Source organism: Leishmania donovani, chromosome 18, assembly GCF_000227135.1.
Source record: "Leishmania donovani BPK282A1 complete genome, chromosome 18".
Lineage (NCBI taxonomy): Eukaryota > Euglenozoa > Kinetoplastea > Trypanosomatida > Trypanosomatidae > Leishmania > Leishmania donovani.
The window spans coordinates 82,433-102,856 of NC_018245.1; the positions used below are offsets into that span (position 1 = coordinate 82,433).

At 53.2% G+C, this 20,424-nt stretch overlaps 2 protein-coding genes across 2 annotated transcripts; both read right to left on the bottom strand.

Annotated features, from left to right (window-relative positions):
- Window positions 1-6,732: 6,732 nt before the first annotated feature.
- On the bottom strand, window positions 6,733-7,761 carry LDBPK_180190 (hypothetical protein, unknown function; the record flags this gene model as incomplete). The annotated part of the gene is made up of 1 exon (XM_003859985.1): window positions 6,733-7,761. The coding sequence occupies one exon, from the start codon at window positions 7,759-7,761 to the stop codon at window positions 6,733-6,735; it is 1,029 nt and encodes a 342-aa protein (XP_003860033.1).
- A 10,571-nt stretch (window positions 7,762-18,332) lies between these two features.
- On the bottom strand, window positions 18,333-19,811 carry LDBPK_180200 (UDP-galactopyranose mutase; the record flags this gene model as incomplete). Its single annotated transcript, XM_003859986.1, has 1 exon — window positions 18,333-19,811. One exon carries the CDS (start codon window positions 19,809-19,811, stop codon window positions 18,333-18,335), a length of 1,479 nt encoding a protein of 492 aa, XP_003860034.1.
- Between the last annotated feature and the right edge of the window lie 613 nt (window positions 19,812-20,424).

The window sequence follows — 20,424 nt, forward strand, 5'->3', positions numbered from 1 at the left end:
AAATAAAAAAGAAAGGTGATCGAAACGGGGAAGCTGAAAAAGAAGAACAAAAGCGCTAAAAGCCGTCGGCTCGTCGTCCTTTATAGTGTACATGGCATGCGAGTTGGTAAACGGAAAAATAAACCAATCTAGAAAAGGAAGAAAAAGCACGGATGACAGAGAATCACGCGCCCACACACACAGACACACAGACACAGACGACGAAATGAGTAGGAACGGTGTGAACGAGGCGAGGGTGTGCGGACAAACGAGAAATCCTGTCGGCAGAATAAATGCGCCCCATGCATACACACCGAGACAGAGACGCACTCATCGCGTCGACAACGCAGGGAAAGGAGAGGATTCAAAAAAAAATGAAGACATCGAAACAGATCCAAAAGAAAAAAGAAATGATCTACGGACGTGGCGCAGGGTCGCAGAGGACAGGCACAGACACCAACTACTACAGACGCAGAGAACTTCGTGTTGTTCTGCTTTTTGGCTCCTTTCCTCTTTTGCCAACGTTTTGATGCGTACATGATTTCGGCGCTCCGTTTTTTTTTTTTTTGGCCGTTTCTTCTCTCTGCTGTTTCGTTGTGTTCTGAACGCCCTCGCACTCTGTGCCACGCATGCCTTCCTCTCCATCTTTTTTTTTGTTTTTTTTTCCTTCGACATCGCTTCAGGCGTTTTATTTCCTCGTCGTCTTCGCTCCAGCGGCGCACTGGGCCCTTCTTGTCCTCCTTTCCGTTCTCCCGAAAGTCGGGCGCGCTAGGTCCTGGCATTGTGCCACTGGTGAGTGGTATCGCCACCTCGCCTGGTGGCTGGCGATCAAGCCTGAGAATAGTGGTGGCGAGCAGCAGAGAAGAGAAGCAAGAAACGAAATAGAAGACGAAAAACATCGCTCAGGTCGCCAAGAGCGCATGCGCACCAGCAAGGGTCTGTGTGTGTGTGTGTGTGTGTGTGTGTGTTTGCCTGCGTGGTTTTACTGTTCTTTTTCTTCGATAAAGGCGAGGGCGAGAGAAAAGCACAAAAAAAACGAGGCCGGCACCGCTGGCAGTGGTACAACAACAAAAAAAATGCAGCAGATAGAGAAAAGCGGAAACAAGTTGTGGGAGGAAGAGAGAAAGGGGGAGGGCGGCGAGAAGGATGATGACGCAGGCAGCAAAAGGAAAAGGTGAAAAAGAAACACCGACAGAGGTGCGCGCGGGCGACAAGAGAGTTCGTCACCACCCCCAAAACACGCACACACACGACAACGGCAGTGGCGCCCACAACACCAGCTGATAGAGAAAGCACACACACGCGTAAGAAGGGGGAGAAACATGTGCGCGCACAAAGGAAAAAAAAACAACGGAAGCATAAAGCGAAGAGAAAGTGAGTGCATGCACGCGTGCACATCAAGAGAAGCGAAGAGGGCCTGCTCAACCACCGCTGCAGGGTGCATGCGCACACGTACACAAGCGCGGCACTACCGGGGTGGCGGATCATGGGGAGAGGCAGGGGCGGAAGGGAGGGGCAGTATTTGGTGGACGGTAGCGGTGCAAAAGAAACGCGAAAAACAGCAGGAAGACAACCAAACCGCGCGGGAGCACTGGAGAGAGAGCCGCCACAAACGAAGAAGTCACCCTCTTGTCAAGTGCGGGTGGAAGAGGGTCAGTCGACGCGGACGACAGCGCGCAACAAGACAGGCGAGGAGGAAAAGACACAGAGTTAGAGGCAAACTCGAACGAAGAAAACGAAAAAACTTTCGCCAGAAAGGTCGCGTTGGACGAAATTCCTGCAAAAGAATGCGGGCATTCAACGCGTGAGCGTTGAGGGGCAATGGGGCGATAAGTATGTGCCCACGAGGCTTGCGTGTGAAGCTGCAGGGACGCAGATTGATCTGCATCTTTCATTGTGACGCTCCATGTACGAGGAGGGCAGGAAATGGTTCACGATGCAACACATACGTGGTCTCCGTTGGTCTTGTGCGCGTGCACTGCCCTGTCCTTTCACCGCTGGTACCTCACCAGCGAATGACACTCGCTCGCCATCGACATCCCCACCAGTGCCACAGCCCGGAATCACGTACAACTCCTTCCATTCAGCTGCTCCACCGGGGGGGGGGGAGGAGTAGCCCTTCATCCTCCCATATTCGTGCTGACTGAAAATGTTTATGATCCTCCTGTGTGCAGATGCACTCGAAAAGGGCGATGGAGAGACAAGTGGGAAGGGACGGAGTGAAGGAGCAAAACCCAGAAAATAAATCTAAACAAGAAAAAGCACGTCGTCTGCATGGAAAAGAGACGTAACAAACAAAAACGCACACACACACACACGCAAAGAGAGACGGGCAAGGAATGGATGAGGCGGCGGGTGGCGGTGTAGGAGGAAGGAAGCGGAAAAGGCCGAGAGAGAAGACGCAGTATACTGAACGTCTCTTGCAGCCCGTCCTCTCACTCCCAGGCAGAAACTTCTCTCGCGCACCAGCGTATATTAGTGTGTGGGTGTGCGTGTGTGTTTGCATTTTTAAGTTTCTCCTCTTTGAAAGAGGGAGTTTCCCACCTACGGAGGTGGCTGCATGCTCACTCTCTCTCCACAGAACATCGGGTGCTTGGACGAACTCTGGTGTTCACGCGCTAGGGACGAAACGACTCGGTTGACAGAAAGACGGGCCGGCAAGCAAGAATAAGAGGACGGAATAAGCACGCATACACACAAAAACGGAATGTAAGAAGGCATAAAAAGGTACAAGGGAGAGGAGGGAGGGTGTGTGGCACGAGGCACGGAGGTGCGAAAGAAGTGCATAAGACCCTCCCCCCTCCCCCCGCCTAGACACGAAAAAAAAAAAACATTGTACAGGTGACGGCAGAGAAAATGAAGAGGCATAAATGAGGAGAAGCACCGAGGGAGGATAGAGAGAGAGAGCTGTCGTCAGTGTGCCCATGTGGCGGTGAGGAAGTGGTGAAGGGGCAAAAAAGGCAGGGTGAAAGGCGTACCAAGACAAGGGCATGAAACGAAATAGAAATAAAAAGACCCTCCTTCCAAGGAGACAGAGATACATACACACCTCTCGTGATGCATGTCTGTGACATCTCTGATACGGACAAGATTGATGGAGCCATAAAGGGCGCCGCGGGGAGGGAAGAGGAAGGAAATTCAGGGTGTTAACCAACAAAAAAAAAGGCGGAAGATGATGTCCAAGCAATGACGGAGAGAGCAAGAGAAAAGACCCGAACAAAAAAAAAGAGAGAGATGGCAGACACATACAGAGACCAAGAAAGACACGCGCCGTAACGTAACACACACTTGTACGCACAGAGAGAACACAAAAATAAAACTGGAATCGAAAGCAACGAAAAAAAAAGACGAAGAAGTCTCTCGACGTGTAAAGACAGCAGTGGCGCACAAAACCAAGTAGCACACAAGAGGAGAAACAGAGGATCCACGGACGCTCACGCAGACACACACACACGCACACATGGAATGATAGAATGGAAAAAAAAATAAGAGACAATGTAGCCTAAACGGAAAAATAAAGGGGCACAGAAGAGTAAAGAGCCTGCACAAGAAACTAAAAGACAGAGAGAGACACTGAAGAGAAACAATGTTGACGAGCGCACGGACACGAAAACTGAAAATGCAACCAACAAGCGAAAAAAAAAAAGAAAAGCGCAAAAAAAAAGGGGGAGAGGGCACAGCCAGTGGCCACTAGAAAAAAAGCAAGAAATACAAACACAGAGAGTGGAATAGTCAAATATATAAGATGATTACACGCGATGAACATGTTGTGCTCTCGTACGCGTACGTCGAGCAAACAAAGAGATGGAAAAAAAAAAGAAACGCACACACACACACGCATGCATGCACGCACACGCGCACACACGTTCCTCTACGCGACTCTCTGTTATTCGCTTTCTATCAAACGAGGGAAGGAGTGCGAATAAGTGACTCGGGCAACAAGAGGTGGTGCTAGCGACAGCGAAACGAAAAGGAAAAACAAAGAGTAAAGGTAAGATACGCAACAACAGAAAAGCAGCAGAGGAGGGTCTAAAAATAAAAGAGGTGACCGAAGGGAAGACGTCCATAGTTGTGACGTCCGTAGACTTGGGAAGACGGTTGCGCAGATCGGGCATGAGAGGTGTAACATAAGGGGTACAACAAGCGATGTTCAAAACACACACACACACACACAGACATAAACACGAGAGAGGCAGAGAGAGATGAGGCGTCATGCAGGAGTACTCCATATGAGGAGAGGACACGCATGACGTGGAGGAATCAAACGAGAAAAAAAAATAGGTAGTCAAGACGAGAGTCGATGTTCACTAATGATGCCCCGCAGCGTGCGCCGCCATAATTGCAACTAAAATAAGCACACAGATACCAAAAAATAAAAGATCCCTAAACAATAAAAGGGTGTTGTTTATAAATGTGTGGGCGGGTGTGGGTGTATCGTCTCCACCTGTTGCCGATAAAAATGCTCTTTATTTTCGTTTCACTGCTCTTATTAGTTCTCGCGGCCTTTGCATTGCTGTTCCTTCCGCCGCGTGCCTGTGCATGTGCTTTTTTCAAAGCAGATTTGAATACAACCGAACGAGACCGTGACCATGGCAGAGAGTCGCGAGGTATGTCGCTTTTTCATGTAATCCTTGGGTAGGCATGCCTGTATTGATGGCATGTATGTGCCGGCCACGCATGTGCAGCTTTCAGTCTCTGTATGCGGTCCTTTCTTCATGTGGAAGAAGTGACCTGTGGTTTTCATTTTCTGCCCTCTCAGTGACTCACCGTACGCGTGGCAGATTCGCGTTTCGTCCGTCACGGGATATTTTCGCAACTGCACAGCCACGTCTTCCCATCAACAAGAGAGTGCAAAGAAAGAGGCCAGAGAAGCAGCAGAGAGCAATACAGAAAAGAAAAACGGAAAGATAGAGAGAGTCGATGTAGTGAAGGACAACTAAAACGACAGAGGGAACTGCACTTGAATGGAAACAAAATACACAAGACAAAGGCGAAAGGCACACATAAAGCTAAAGAACGAAGAGGAAAGAAAAACGAAGATACCGACACCTATACATCTATATATGCATATATATATATATACATGCATACACATTCACTACGCACATCCGCGTCCACACATACATGCATGTACACATGTAGACATACATAAAAGAGCTCATTCAAGGAAAAGCACTTTTCCAACACCTCAATGGTTCGCCATGATGAGCATTCTTACCCCCACCTGCAACACCAGCACTGTTGCCAGCATCCCCGAAACAAAGAAAGAAACGAGACAAAACGTGCCGAATAGGCGGATGAGGCGCCGACAAGTGATTAGAAAGCAAAACAAAATACAGTCCAAACAATACGCTGTGTGTCATCTCTCGGCATCCTTCTCGCTCGGCTCGATCGCTCTCTCCGTCCTTCCTCTCCATCTCCACTTTTCTTATGAGCTTGTCGGCGAGGGTGCACGTGATCGGTGCGTTATGCACACGTGGTGGAGGGTGTATTGACGTGTGAGTACAAAAGACGGACTGGCACCTGACGGTCCCCTTTCCGGCAGAGGCAGTCGATACATCACTCTTGGAAAACACATCTATATATATATATATACATTGAATAACACATTCGGAGACGGAAAAGAAAAGCATGAGCAGGGCACTCGGCGAGAGCGGAGGAGCATGCCAAGTGGGTTGTCTGCGATGGAGACACACAACAAGGGACACGGAGAGCGAGACGAGGGAAGAGATATCGCCAAAACAGAACAAGACAACGACAGGCTGCGGTAGGGCTACGTGAGCGTTGGCCACACGCACATGCACACGAAGACGAAGACGGAGAGAGGCGAGCACAGGCGAGAAGGGGCAAAAGCATCGAGACGTAGTGGTGGGCGAAGTGGCGGCGGGAGCAGTTGCATGTCCGTTTTGAAAGCCCAGATGTGAGAAGGGGGAGGGAGGGAGGGGTGGGGAGAACAGCAGCGAGGAGAAAGACGCAGAGCGCAGACACAGAAAATCAAAAAGCGAAACGAGGAAGGAACGGCAGGTATTCGTGGTGTCACACGGAAAGATGAAAAGCGCAGAAGCCAATGCACACAAAGACAGATTGAGGCAGGCAAGAACGACAAGCGGCACACCGAAGGACAGCACATGACACTCCACACATGCACACGAATGCACCCATAAAGAAAAACAGCAGCATACATGCACATATATACATGCAAGACGATATGCGAAGCGCCACAAAAACAAAAGACAGGAATACAGGAAAGGCAGTACAAGTACAATGAGTCCACCGGCGGGAGCCGTATCAAGACACTTTTTTCTCCTGTTTCCCTCGAAGGTGTCGTCACAACGCCCCTCAGCCCTGGTTGAGATGCTGTCTCATGAGCATCTCTGAGGAGTCGGGCTTCCCAGGGCTTCTTGCGCATCTTCTGTGTCATGTCGTGGCATGGAGAAGCATGGGACAGAAGACAGTTGCCCGCACACACATTGTCCCTCCCTAGTCTTCTCTCGCAGCACTGTTGTTGCTACTTCTGTGCGCTAGACGCAGCATGATGTAGGAAGGCTGTCTGTTTATTCGGTTGCTCTCCTTCCGTGCGAGCTCCGCTTTCATTTCCAGGGAGACACAAACGAAAACAAACGGCAACACGACCACTGCCGGCATCGTCTTGCTGCATGTCGGCACGTTGCCCTGTTCGACTCGCAGCTTCTGCAGCCGCGCGTCCGCCGGAAGGGCAGACGCCGTAAGCTCCGGAGAAGCCCTTCTCCTCGCCTACCCTGAGTTCCTCCTCGGGGCGATGAGCGACGCCGCGTACGGATTGTGTCGGAAGACCTTCGGCAACGTCGGAGCCGGCAGGCGAAGAGTTGACAGGCGCAAGGCAGGCGAGTAGCGGGCCATTGCCTCCTGTTCGGCGATGACTCCGTCTGCTTGAGAGCCACCCGCAACGACGGCCGACGGCGAGAAGAGCGAGTCTTCCGCCGCGGAGTCGGAGAGGTGAACGCTGCTCGCCGGTGTCGGGGAGCAGGCACCGCCTACCTGCTTCGCTGTAAAGGTGCAGAAGGCGCAGTCCAACATGGGAGGCAAGTGTGCGTGGTCCGTGAAAAGAATGGCGGGGGCGCGGCTGGGAGCACTGAAGTTTTGGCAACTGCTGTTGCTGCTGCTGTTGCCACTGCCGCCGTTCTTTGCCTTGTAGTCCTCCGACAGCTTTCCCATCAGCGGAATGCCGTTGCATGTGGGAAAGGGGCAAGTGTTATGGACGCCACGCAGCGCAGCCTCGGCTGCCCCCTCGTCGGCAAACATGATAAAGGCTATGCGGCGCGCTGGAGCGTGGCGGGCGGCGGGGATCTTGTCGCTATGCAGCGAGGCCTCCGTTACAGTACCGTACACGCGAAGAAGCGCGACCAGCTCAGCCTCCGTAACACCCAGTGGCACGTTGCGCAGGAACAGCTTGTTCATCTTCAGCCGCTCTTGCCCAGCTGGTGTATCGTCGTGCTGCTGTTTCGCCCATATCACGTTGACAGCCTTTCCACCAAGCCTCTTGCCATCGCACTCCCGCAGCGCGCGTGCGGCGTCTGCGCTGCGGGCGAAGCGCACAAAGCCAAAGCCGCGGCTCTCTCCAGTAAAGATGTCGCGCATCACCATCGACGAGGTGATTTCGCCAAACGGCTCAAAGAAGACGCGGAACTGACTGTCGTCGACGCCGTGGTCAAGAAAGCGGACCAGCAGGTTCAGCTTGCTGTCAGCAGCCGTGGCGACCGACGGGCGGCCACGGTGGTAGCCGCCGTTGTGCTTGTAGCTCATCTTCCTTCCTTTTGCGGGAAAGAATGAATCTTATTCTTCTCCTCTCCTCTTATGCTGCCGCTTCACTGTGTGTGCTGTGCCGCTGCGCGTGTAGGCGACTTTCCTTCGTTGCCTCGTCCGCCCTCTAGAGCAGAGTAACAGCAATAAGTCCCGTCGAGTAGTGCAGACACACGAGTCAAGGACTGACGGGTGACGAGAGAAGGATGGACGGGGGTGCGGGGCGGGGCGGGGCTGCGAAAAAAAAAAAGGAAAGAAAGAAACGGAAAGAAATGGAGGATCGAGCGAGTACACGAGTCGGTAGAGTCGACTATATTCGCAGTACTTCAGCGTTGTCACAAAAAGGGCACCGTCACGTCCACTCACGCACGCACAAAACCGGTCTTCGCACCCCTCTCTCACCACGTGCTACTCCACCTGATGCACACGCGCGTGCAAACACTCAGGCACGCAGGCAGAAGGCGTCCTGTCCGCCACAAATGCACGAACTTGCGCAGCTTCAACGCCGGCAGAGATGAATACAGCAGGGTTGGAGCGGTGAAGGGAGGAAGAGGACTTGAGGGGTGGGCCCTGAAGCGCGTGGGGAGGAGACGATCAAGACGCAACGAAAAAAAAGGCAAAGGCGGCCCCAAACGGCGCGACGGATGCCCGTTACGACAGCGCCGCTAAAAGCAGGAGGAGGACTGAGAGACGCGTGGAGAGAAGAAACGCAGCAGGAAAGCACGCGGGCACGGCAAACATGCAAGAGGCACGGAAAAGCAGAGAGACGTGCAGGAAGAGCAAAATAGATGTAAAATAGAAAAAAGAGCAGACTCACAAGAAGAAACACAAGCGGGCACGCGGAGCGAGGGACGACCACGAGACAAACACCAAAGACACACAAAAAAAAAAAAGGGCAAAGAAAATTTGTGTCGCGCGGGAAACAAAACGCAAAAGCCAAGCAGCAAGCAGAAGAATCCACGGAGAAGGACAGATCGTTGCGTCGGAGGCAGATCTAACAGGAACACAACACGGGAGAACAAGGCAGGCAAAAAGAAAAAGAAAAAAGATGGGTGGAGAGGTGTGCAGAGGACGTTACAGAGTTACTCTGTGAAGCAAAATAAGAAAAAAGCGAAAAAGATTAGAATGCTGAACAAAACAAAGCAAAAACAACACAAGGCACGTGCACACAAAGTATGCAGCACGAATAAACGTCAACACCGACGCGAGGCGGCAGAGGGAGCGCGCACGAGTGTAGAGAAAGACTACCACCACGACAAGAGAAGAACAAAAATGAGTAACAGAAGCCACTAGGAACGCAAAGAGGCCCCTCCAAAAAAAAAAAAGAAAGAAACGGAAGCACAGTGAGTGAGAGAGAGCTCAAACAACAGCAGCCAGAACGAGAGACGAGCAGATCAACGTACACAGTAGAATGGAAACGAATAAAAAAAATTGTATAGAAGATAGGATTCACGTGAAACAGAACAAAATAAATACGAAAAAGCGAACGGAGAATAGAGATGTTTAGTAGTAGTAGTAGTGATAGTGAGGCGTGTGTGCGTGTGTGTGTGTGTGTCGGGGGGAAGGCAGGTATCGAGGGAGGGCGGGCGTGGGCTAGCCGATGCACGCAACGAAACAAAAAAAAAAACACACAGAAAAAGAATTGGAGATGATGAAGGAAGAAACGGAAGAGAGAATAACAAGAGAAAATGAAGGCCGAAATGAGCTACAACACTAGAAACTGTTTGTTATACTGATTTTTGTTTTGTATCAGTGCGTAGTCCCCGCTGTTGATGGCTGCTGGTTCTCTCAGCTTTCCTCGCTGCTCAATCACAAGAAAGCACGCGGCAGCCAAGAGGGGCGTTCGTCTTTGTGAAAAATCCGGTGAATGATCGCCGCTCCTTGGGGCTTGTTATCCGCAGGCGTGGGAGTAAGACGTGTAACGAGGCGAACACGCAAAAAGGCAAGCGCGTCTGCGCACAATCTCACTTTCCTCTTCCCTTTACGAAGAAGAAAGGAGAAGGAGATTGCGAAGTGCAGGTTTTTCTTGTGTGTGCGAGTGTTGTTGTTGCTGTTGCTGTCCTTGTTGTCCTTGCTGTGTGCACGTCTGGCCTCACGCGCAGCAGTTGCGTGTTGGGTGGTGATGCCTGCAACTCCTTCCTGTCCCTAAAAATCCCACGAACGGGTACGAGCGTGAAAGGCGGAGAGAGGGGAGGGACAGACCTCTGTTTCTTTTTCTTCCGCTTTCAGTTATGTCCTCTTTTCGTTGCCCTTTGTGCGTGAAATCGATATCGTGCGTCCTCCCGCGGATGGACACCTTTTCTTTTTTTCCCCCCCTCGCGTTCGTGTGTGGCGGATAGTCTTCCGATTCGTTTTCTTTTTTCGTCTGTGCACGATCGACGCCGCGGTGCAACAGAAGACACAAACAAAACAGAAAAGAAAGGCCGCCAGAGGAACACCCCCGGTGACGACAACAGCAGCCACGGCAAAGAGGAGAAGGCAATGAGATGAGCTCCACGAGTTAAGGCGAAAGGAAAAAAAACGTAAATCACCCAACAAAAACGAAGCAAAAAAAAAGGACGCAAGAGGAAACACAAGCCCCCCTAAAAAAAAAGGAAATCTGCAAGCAATAAAATATAGGGAGTCGAAGGGCAAGTGATCGAGAGAAAAGAACGAAGCAAAGATATAGATATCTACCGATATACCTATAAGCAACGCACAACCCAAAGAAGAAAGAGAAGTAAAAAAAAAAACGGTGAAGGTGAGGAGAAGAGCCAAGGCAAGCGCAAGGGGGAGAGAGCTGGAGCGAGAGCAAGAAAGACAAGAGCTGAGGCGAAGGATGTGCACATACATGCACAGATCTATATATATATATATTTATATATTTATATACTTACACACCGCTACAGATGTGCTGCGCCTCACACTTCGACGCTCAGAGGCAGAGAGCAAGGGCAGCCACAACGACGGCAACAGCAAAAAGGGGAGCAGGTATGTCTGCCGTATGAAGAAGGGTGAGGAACGCCGCAAAGAGCAAAGCCTTTGTGCTGCGGGGAAGGAAAAAAGAAGGGGGGAGGGGGCAGGGACGCACTCAGCGACAGGGTGGAAGGAAAGCAATTCGAAAACGGCAAAAAAAAAAAACATACATACAACAAAAAAAAAAATCAAAAGAAATCCGCACGGACGAGAAACGGAGGGGAGGGGAGGGGAGGGGAGGGGAGGGGAGTACTTTGGATTGACAATCAAGAAGACAAACAAAACGCACACACGGAGAGAGAGAGAAAAAAAAAAGAGTGCGAAAATCTGATACAAGTTGAGTTCAAGACCCGGGAGTGCCCGAAGACACACAACACACGGAAACACAAGCACACGAGGGACAGAAAGTTTGTGTGTGTGTGTGTGTGTGTGATGTGTTTGACAGGAAAAAAAAGGTAATCGATAAAGAATTGCGTCGAGAAAGGGAGGGAGAGCGCGAAACCTTTTTTTTTAATGGCGAAAACAAAGAGGCGCAAAAGCCAGCTGGGCTTTACAGTATGCGGCTATACGCGAGCGGAGACACGGGGTAGTAAGAGAAGAAGGGAGAACGACCAGCACAGAGCGGACAGGCGAAAGGCCAAGAAAAAAAAGGGCCTCACCAAAACAAAAATAACACGAAAAAAGCGGAACCCTAATAGACAAGATTTGAAGAAGGAAACAGCTGAAGTGCTGGACCCGTGAATAGATGCGCACGCGAGTTGAAATGTTTTATATAAATCACAGCGTATGCACAAGGCAGGGCAAGGTGATCGGCCACGGAAGAGTGAGAGTGGGGGGGGGGGGAAGGGGGCTGAAGAGAATGATAGTGATGATGTGGTGAGGGGAGGGGCTCGGCGACACAAACAAAAAAGAGTAAGGCGAAGCAAACCCGGTATATGCTGTTGTCGTTTTAAAGTAAGAGTACTACTAGGATGTGTGTGTATAGAGATTACGGAATGAGAGAGAGACAAATCCTCCGATGATGATGAGGGGGAGGAGGGATGTGAGAACTACGGCGCGCGCACACAAACAAACGCACCCACACGAGCACAAGGCTCAGATAAAGAGTGAAAGCAACAGGCAACAAACAAGAATATGTATCTGTGTGTACCTTATCTTTTTCTTTTTGTGTGTGTGTGTTTGTGCGTGAGTATTTGGTTTTCGATAGCTCCTTTTTGTTGGTGTTGGTCTTTCTTGCTCTTTCTTCCCTCAGAGGTTATCTACACTGGTGTGGTGTGGGTGGACTGGCGTCGTGAGCCACTGGCGTAATGGCGGCTCACAAGTAATATCGTGAGAAGAAGGAGAGTGAGCAGAAAGGGCACGAGAGAAACAGGTCAACTACAGGCGCAAGACGAAAGAGACGAAGAAGATACAGCGGCAAAGAAAGATCGGTGGAGGGCGGGAGGGCAGCGAGAGGACGAGGGGAATGAAAGAAAAAAGTGGCAAGAAACGAGAAAGAAAGAACGTAAAGATGTGGAACCCAATAAGAAGAAAAAATAAACGAAATCCATAAAGAGATCGAAGACACAAAAGCGAATGAGTTATGAGGCAAGAGTGGTGTAAAAGACAAAATAGGTCGAAGCTGGCAGATGCAGAACGACCACAAGACGAGAAAGATCAAGATAACGGCAGAGGTCCAAGGACGAGAATCGGAGGGAGTGAGGGAGGAGGGGGCAGCAGAAAGAATATCCCGAAATACCACCCGCAAAGAAGGAAGAAATGGACAAGGGTGATTAAAAGCAATGGAGTCGGAGGACAAGAAGAAACCCAGGAGTACTACACAACAAGAGACGCGGCCAGACGAATAGACACACGCACACACACCAGAGAGAGGGGTGGAGGCAGGGATACGACACCAAGCGAAAAACGCGTAAAGGCTAACACTGAGGGAGGCGAACAAACAGCAGCGGAGAAGGACGAGGAAGAGGAGAGAATACAAACCACCAAGTCTGAAAAAAAAAATGAAAAAAAGGGGGAGGGCGGGCAAGAAAAACGAGGTCAAGAAAAAAAGAAATACAAAGGTTTTGAGTACAGAAACCAGACAAACACGTAAGCAAAGAAATGCATGAACAGAAGCTGGAAAAAAAAAAGAAACAGGAGAAGGAAGAGAGGGGAGAAGTGCAGAGGAGGCGGAGAGCAAAAGAGGCACGCGTGCACAGAACTACCGCTGACACATAAAGCGAAACCAAAACAAAAAAAAAGAAGGTAGGAACTAAGGAGAGCCAAAACGTAAAAGGGGTGGGTCAGAAAAGACAAGTGAGAAAAAAAGCAAAAAGAAATGATGGATAAACGACGGAGAGAAGGGGGAGAAGACGACGAGCAAGGGAGAACGAGAAGCGCTCGAGTGTGCTACACATGCAATGGTTTCCTTCTCTGCTTTCCCTTCTTTTTGCGTCTTAGCCTTTCTCGTCCTGTTATTGCTTTCTGTTTCGTCCCTTCCGTTTTCTTACTTGATTACGTGCCTTTCTGTTTTTGTTTGTGCTGTGCGTGCCCTGTGTGTGTGTGTGTGTCTCTCTGTGTATTTTGTCTTATTTCTTTTTTCTTGTCGGTTTGCTGCTTGCTGTTATCCTTGCATTTTTTGGCGGGAGGAGGAGGAGGATGGGGAGAGGGGGATCGTATGTTGTCGCCCAGCACAGTCAAACAACACAGCGGAAGGAAACAAGAACCTGAGAGGCGGTGGCCACCACACCACCACCGAAAAAAAAGAACCCACAAAAATAAAAAAAAGTAAACGCGACAACCTCGTCAGAAAGACGGCACGGAAGAAATGAGTTCAGTCCTTGCAAAAGCACACGGAGATCTGGTGAGGTGGCAGGAAGGGAGAAGGGAGAAGCGGATCAAGACAGAGCGCCTCTTTTTCGTACTTGCTGCTGATGCTGAGTCTTTCTAACAGCTGCACAGAACTCGCTGGCCTCCGAAACCGTTATGATTCGACCCTTCTTCGCTGTTTCCTCCTCGCTTCGTGGTGCTCTGCTGATCGCTTTTCGTGCACTTGCGTGACAAGCGGAAATCAGCGAGCCTTCAAACTTTGCTCGCCTCGCCCACGTACGCCTTTTCCCTTTTTCTTCCGGTGTGCCAGGGCGGGAGTTCCACTGATCGCGTACCTCCTCTTCTTCACTACTTCTGCCGCGGCGTACGTGTGTGTTTCGTCGCTCTTTTTTTCTGCTTGATGCGCGTTGCTTCGGCTTGTCTGTCGTCCGACAGTCGTCGAGAGAGGTCGCTTGCTCCGCTACTTTCGCGGCGCCGTAGGTTCTTTTTTGTTTTTTTTTTCGGTCGACTGCCTGTGTGTGCTTTCTTCTGGGGGTATTCAGCGGCTGGGATAGAGATGCGCGTGCCTTCAGGTTACCTACTGTAGATCTGTTTGTTTTTCTTGGTCACCTTTTCGTCTGTCTCTTTCCTTTTTCGTTGGGAAGGGAGTGAAACCACACCGGGAAGGGCGGAGACCGGCACCGAATTACTCTGGTGTTTTTCCTTGGGTGCGCGCTCTGTTTTGTCACCGTCGCTTGGGTCTTCGCTCCGCTTTTGCTGCTGTGGGTGTCTCCGCAGATGACGTCTGTGCACCCGTGTCCGCGCGCAGCGTGTCTGTCGTTCTTATTTGGGAGGGGAGTGAGAGCGAAATGTGCCGCACCGATGCGCTTCAGGAGATCATCCAGCAATGCCGCGCACCTGTCCTTGCACTCGCGATGCGGCGGCGTTGGTGTAGTTGCTTCGTGTGGTTGTCTTCGTTCCTTGAGACCTGCTACCTGTCCTTTTCTCTTGTTGTTGAATGGCAAAAAGAAGGTGGCTACTGTGTGTCCTGCAACGTGACTCAGCTGTCGATTTTCTGATGAGAGGAGGAAAGGCGTTGAATGGGTGGGAGGGGAAAGGGGCATGGAAAATACAGAGCATGCCACTTGGGACATCAACGCGGTTCGCATACGCGACTGGCATAGCACTTACCGGCCTACGGCACATTCGAGAGAGAGAGAGCGCACTTTGCACCACCTTCAGGTGGTCGGCAGTCTTGTGGAGGCCTTCGACCATAGAGGCCGGGGTATTTGGAAACGGCCCGTGCATGTCTTTTTTTCCCCCCTTTTCAGGAATGATCACTGCGAGCGCTGCCGTAGCGAGGCGCCATCCGTGGCGGTTCGACGCCCCATGCGCGAGGTCTTCTTCCTGTGCGCGGAAGCGTCTCTCCGATAGGTCACGTGCTCCTTCCGCCGGCAACCGCCCCCCCCCCCATCTCGCTGGCCGGAGCGCGAATCCGAGGCAGCGCATAATCTCGAAACGATGGGGGAGAGGCACTTTGGACGGTTTGCACCGACGGCGGAGAGAGACGGGTCGGATGCCTCCTCGGGCGGGGGCAGGAATGGATCGGGCAGTCCAAACGGCTCGCAGAGAAGCATGGAGGGGGAGGCGGCGAAGGCGACCTTGGCGGCGCTGGCGTCGGCAATTCCGTGACGATGTTGTTCTTCCAGGCCTGGGCAACACCGTAGACGCTCGGGGAACTCCTCGCAGCGGTGGTCACGCACCCACGGCGAGGCTTTTGCAAGATCGCCGACCCCATTGGACGCGGATAAGGTGGACCGTGTGCAGAGCAGGAACGATGAAGGTGCTGAGGCATATCGTGCGCTGTAGCGTTTTGGGTGGCGGAGCTTCCGCGTCCTAGGTACGCCATTCTCCATGAAGATGCGTGTGCGGTGTTGCGGGTGGTGCATCCATAGGCGGAATAGCAGTCTGGAGCGCGCGCAATAGGTAGCGGAGCGCAACTGGCAGTAGAATGAGGGAACTCTGGGTCCGGGTGTGGGCTCGGCGCTGGGGCGGGGGCTGCGAGCATGTTTCTCTGCCTGGTGCGCCCTCAGTTCGCCAGCCCTTAAGTAGACACGAAGACGGTGGGGGCGGGCACGGCGTGCATCCATCTCAACGGCGCGGCGTTCGACCGGGTCGTGGCCAACCTCACTGTCCGGGGGAAAAGGGTCGCGTGCGCCGACCGGTGGTGTACGCCAAGGCGAAAACGCACCACGGGCATCCCACAGGCGGGGCAAACCACACGGCCGGGATGAGTGGCGGAGGGCTCCGCAACGGACAGGGGCGTGTCTCAGGGGCGGCGGATGGTGCTACCGTCCACCTCCGGGAAGAGGGGGTCAGTGCAACGGGGATGCACGTTGTGGCAACGTCGGCGGATCGAATACCTGCAGTACATCTGCGGGCAATAGGGGCACCTCCAGCGGAGGCCCGCTGGGCGGAGGTGGCTGCGGCGCTCGAGGCTCGGGATCTGGCGGGCTTACGGGGCGGGGCAGAAAGCGGCGGAACGGTTCGCAGTGACGGAAGTAATTTTGGGGGAGCAAGGTGCGGGCGCAGAGGGGACATTGCCAGCGGTGAGGGTTTTCGGCGGCTGGGGTAATTCTCAGGAAGCGTCTCTACAAGTCGTGGGGCGATGGTGCGTCTGTTCACGGTACGCACACACGCACGCGTGTGTTGCGCATGTACGCGGCTTTCTCGTTTTCACAGCCATAACAAAAAGAGAAGGAAAGAAGAAGAGAAATCAAAGACGGAGACGAGCAGGCACGCACACATGAACAATTCCATCGAGGGGGAGCGTCCAAAAACAACGCTCTGCAGACCAACACGCATCGCAGAAAGTGCGAAGCGGCCCACAAGTGCGGAGCCAATCATCCAGCAGGGCTTTTACGCCATCTCTCCGCTATCACTGGCCACTCTCGAAGCAGAAGTTTTCCTTGACTTGCCTATTCTTCGGCACAAAATCAGCTCAACTCCGATCGACACACCTCTGCCCCGTCACAGGCCTCCACCACCGCGTGTGGGGCGAAGCAGCGCTTCACACGCGCGCTACAAAAATGCCAGCACAGCCATTTCAGAACGGCCTGCGCCTCAAACTCCGCCCACCGCCCCGCGCTGCGCAGGTCGCCTCACAGCCGCTTCCCTCACCAGTGGGCCGTGTGAGGGCCCGGGGCGAGACAGTCGTTCAAGTGCCGTGGGCACCCTGCCCATCACGTGGATGGGCACAGACCTGTTCACAGTCGCAGGTCGCCCCGACGCCACGCCGTCCAGGGCACGGCCGCCCACATCAGCAGGGATGCATCGCACTCGCCTCCCCCCCCCTACGTCGTAGGCACCTGACCCGGTCACCACCTCAAGTGGTTCGGCATTTGGCAGGGATATAGGAGGGCTGCTTTGGCCTCCTCCACCCACACAGAGGGTGCGGGGCCGCTGGGCCCTGAGATGCCACGCGCGGAGGTGTGTGTCCCTCCTCTGTCATCAGGGACTCAAAGCAGTTTGAGAAGGAACATCCTCAGCTTTCTCTTTCACCATGTGTGGCCGTTTTCTTCTGGCTGTGCTTCTTCGATTTCACACATCTTGACAAAAAGGGAGGTAAGGAGTTGAAAGAACGAGGCGCGCGTGCGGCCCATCACTCAAGAGCTCCCCCCCCACACACACACAAACGCACTTACACAGAGCGGCACCGCCTCCATACCTGATCTCGTCCCCTTACCATCAAAAAAGGAATGAGCTGATATTGGAAGGTGTGCAAGACCCCCTTCCTCATCCCTCTCGTGCACACGCATGTGAGTACAAATAAAAAAAAGAAAAGAAAACGGCGAGGCATCCCGTCTGTCACATCCACAAACACGCAACTGTCTGTAGGCGTGTGTGTGTGTGTGTGTGCTGGGGGGATGGGGGTGCACCGCAGGCTACGTGCAGTCCGTCGCGATACTAACACGGCACTACGGACGCATGTATCAAGCCATCATTCTGGTCCCAACCCCGTTTGGCTGTCTGTCCATCTCTTCCTCTCCCTCACGTTCCGGCCATGATGATCCGACTGCCTGTGCCCTCTTACGATTGTGTGTCTATGCGATTCACTGCGCCACCCTCTACTGCTACGTCGGTGCCACATGTAGCACGGGCAGGAAACGCGGATCCCCCTTCGCTGGCCCTAGCGTGCAGGACAGAGCGGCGCGAGCGCAGTGGGGTGGGGAAGGCGACAGTGCGCGTGCGTGCCCCTACGGCATCAGGCACGCACGCAAGCACGCACATAGCGGGTGGAAGAGGTGTGGGGCACAAGACAAGGAGGCATGAATACGCTGAAAAATGAGCAACGCCCTAGACCCGGGACTCTCGTCGGGCAAAGCAGCGCAGGGGATGTGGCCAGAGTAGACGAGCAAGCACACACAAAAAAGAAAACACGTAAAAGGCGGTGGGGAGCGGTGGGACACCATTACACCGCGCACTACAGACACGCTATGCCACAGAGGGTCAGAGAGGCATGAGCGTCGGCATAGGAGTCGCTCTTTTGTCGATGCTCTCGTTTTGTCTTTCCTCCGCATTTCTTGATGGAGAGCCGCCAGGTGCGCCAGAGGTCGTGCGTCGCTGCACGCACGGCATGAAGAACAGAGAAAGTGCGGTAGAGTCTCCTCTTCCTGGGTAGTCCTCACCCCTCCTCTGACAACCATGCAGCGGCGCTCAGCTTTTCTGTGTGCCGGGGCGATGGTGAAGGTCGTCGTACGGGGCAGTGAAGCACATGATAGGTGAAAGGGAAACCCCTCGACATCCTTGTCCATGACTGCCAACCTTGGCCTCTACGAGGCCGTCGACGACAATGTGCAGCGCATCTCACCGCGCTGGGTATTGACCTTTTCTGGTTTATGCACGGTGTCCTCATCGGTGCCGTGAAAGATGTGTCCCACTGCCTCGACGCCTTGCATCAACGAGTGATCTTGATTTGCTACCTCGTACCGCCATGCGCCGAAGCGGCCGCGTGAATAGATCTGATACTTGTCACGCAGTACCGGCTGCACCTCCTCCAGCAGCTCGTTGCGGCCCACGAATGGGATCGGGTAGCCCTTCTTCTCAATGTGGTGCCAACGCGACACAATCTCGTCCTCTGGGCGAAGTAACGTCGCCGTTCGAAGGCCAGCAATGCAGTCTTCCACTACGGTGTCCACGTTGACGGGTTTGTATTGCACATTTTGGCTTACCTCCAGCAGGATGCTCCAGTGCCCCTCCGGCGCGTTTGTGTCCGCGTAGCGGGAGAAGATCGTCGCGCGGTAGAACGGAATACCGTCGTCCGGAAAGTACAGCCAGCACGCCGTCCGCATCTCTGGTGGCGGGCACCCTTTCACGCCGATGCCGATGATGTGGGTGGAACTGTAAACCATCTTTTCAGCAATCTCGCGCAGCCGCGGCGATTTGAGCGCCGACGCTGACGCGGTCTCTGCATCCTCCTCCACTCCGGCCGCCACGGCGAGAAGAAGATCATCTAGCGGCATCGTGGAGACAAGCGCATCGTACGACACCGCCTCGCCACTCGCCATTGTCAGCGTCTTCGTAATCGGGTTCACCTTGGTGACGCGGCACTGTGGACCAAGCGTCTTGTGCGCCTCTGGGATCATCTTCCACACGGCCTTGTAGATGGCGCCGGTGCCACCCGACTTCGGGAACCGGAAAGTGGCGTTGGGGCCCCAGCCAATGTCATCGCGCTTGAGTTGGATGTTCTCCCTGATGCGCTCAACGTTCACAGCGGCCACGCGCTCGCCAACCCACTCCGTGCTCATCACATGCAGCGGTACTGCCCACACCTTAAAGTTGTACGGGCGCATGAAAACCTCGGCGATGCCCTCGCCAAAATGACGCGAGACATACTCGGCGAAGTTCTGCGGCTTCTCCTGCGCGGCGACAGCACGCGCCGCCTCGGCCTCCTCAATACCTTTCAGGCAAGTGTCTCGCACCTCCGGTGGGAGGCGGTGAATGTTGCTCTGAAACGGGTATGGCACCCAGGCGCCGGAGCAGCGCACCCATGACTCGCGCTGGAGCGTGTTCCAGTCAGAGATGGCGAGGTTCATGACATCGTCAAAGTACGCGTAGTGGGAAAAGATGACGTGGCCACCCATGTCCCATAAGAAACCTTTTTCGTCGAGGACGCTGCGCGAGAGGCCGCCAGGGACGGCGCCGCCGTCGTAGAGATGGAAGTTGGCGTGCTTGAGCTCCATCAAACGCACAGCAGCGCCGAGGCCGGTTGGACCGGCGCCAATTATGACCACCTTCTTGTCAGCGCTCATGATGGTTTTGCTGCGCGTGTCTGCGTTGCGTCAGTTGATGTGCGTGCTTGCGCTCGGCTGTGGTTCTTAGAAGTGAGGCGTGACAAGCAGAGACGGAGTGAATAGTCAGTAGACATGCGTGAAGGGAGCGGGCAACAAGGGAAATACAACAGTGTATGCCCAAGGAAAGCGAGGGAGAGAGCGAGGGGGGGGGCAACAAATATGTGTACATATACGTACACACACACACACACATATATATATACATATATGCGCATAGATGTGTATATTTATATATATTTGTGTGCGTGTGTGTGCAATCACAGGCGAACGTGGGATAGTGCAAAGTGGTGAAAACAGTAGCAGCAACGGCTACAACGCACGTGCGCAAGCAAGCACACGCACTCGTTACGTGCTTGGGGCAAGACAGAAAGGGGAGAGAGGTAACCAAAAACAGAATAAGGGGAATAAAAAAAAAACACAGGCAGACGAGCTTGACCAGTAGAAACGAGCCTCCTCTTCTACTTGCCAGCCAGCCTCCCCCCCCCCCATCCCAGACATACACACACACGCGTACGCGCACACAGATGCACGCAGCGAGAGAGCGAATACGTGCGCACGTGTAGGCAACACG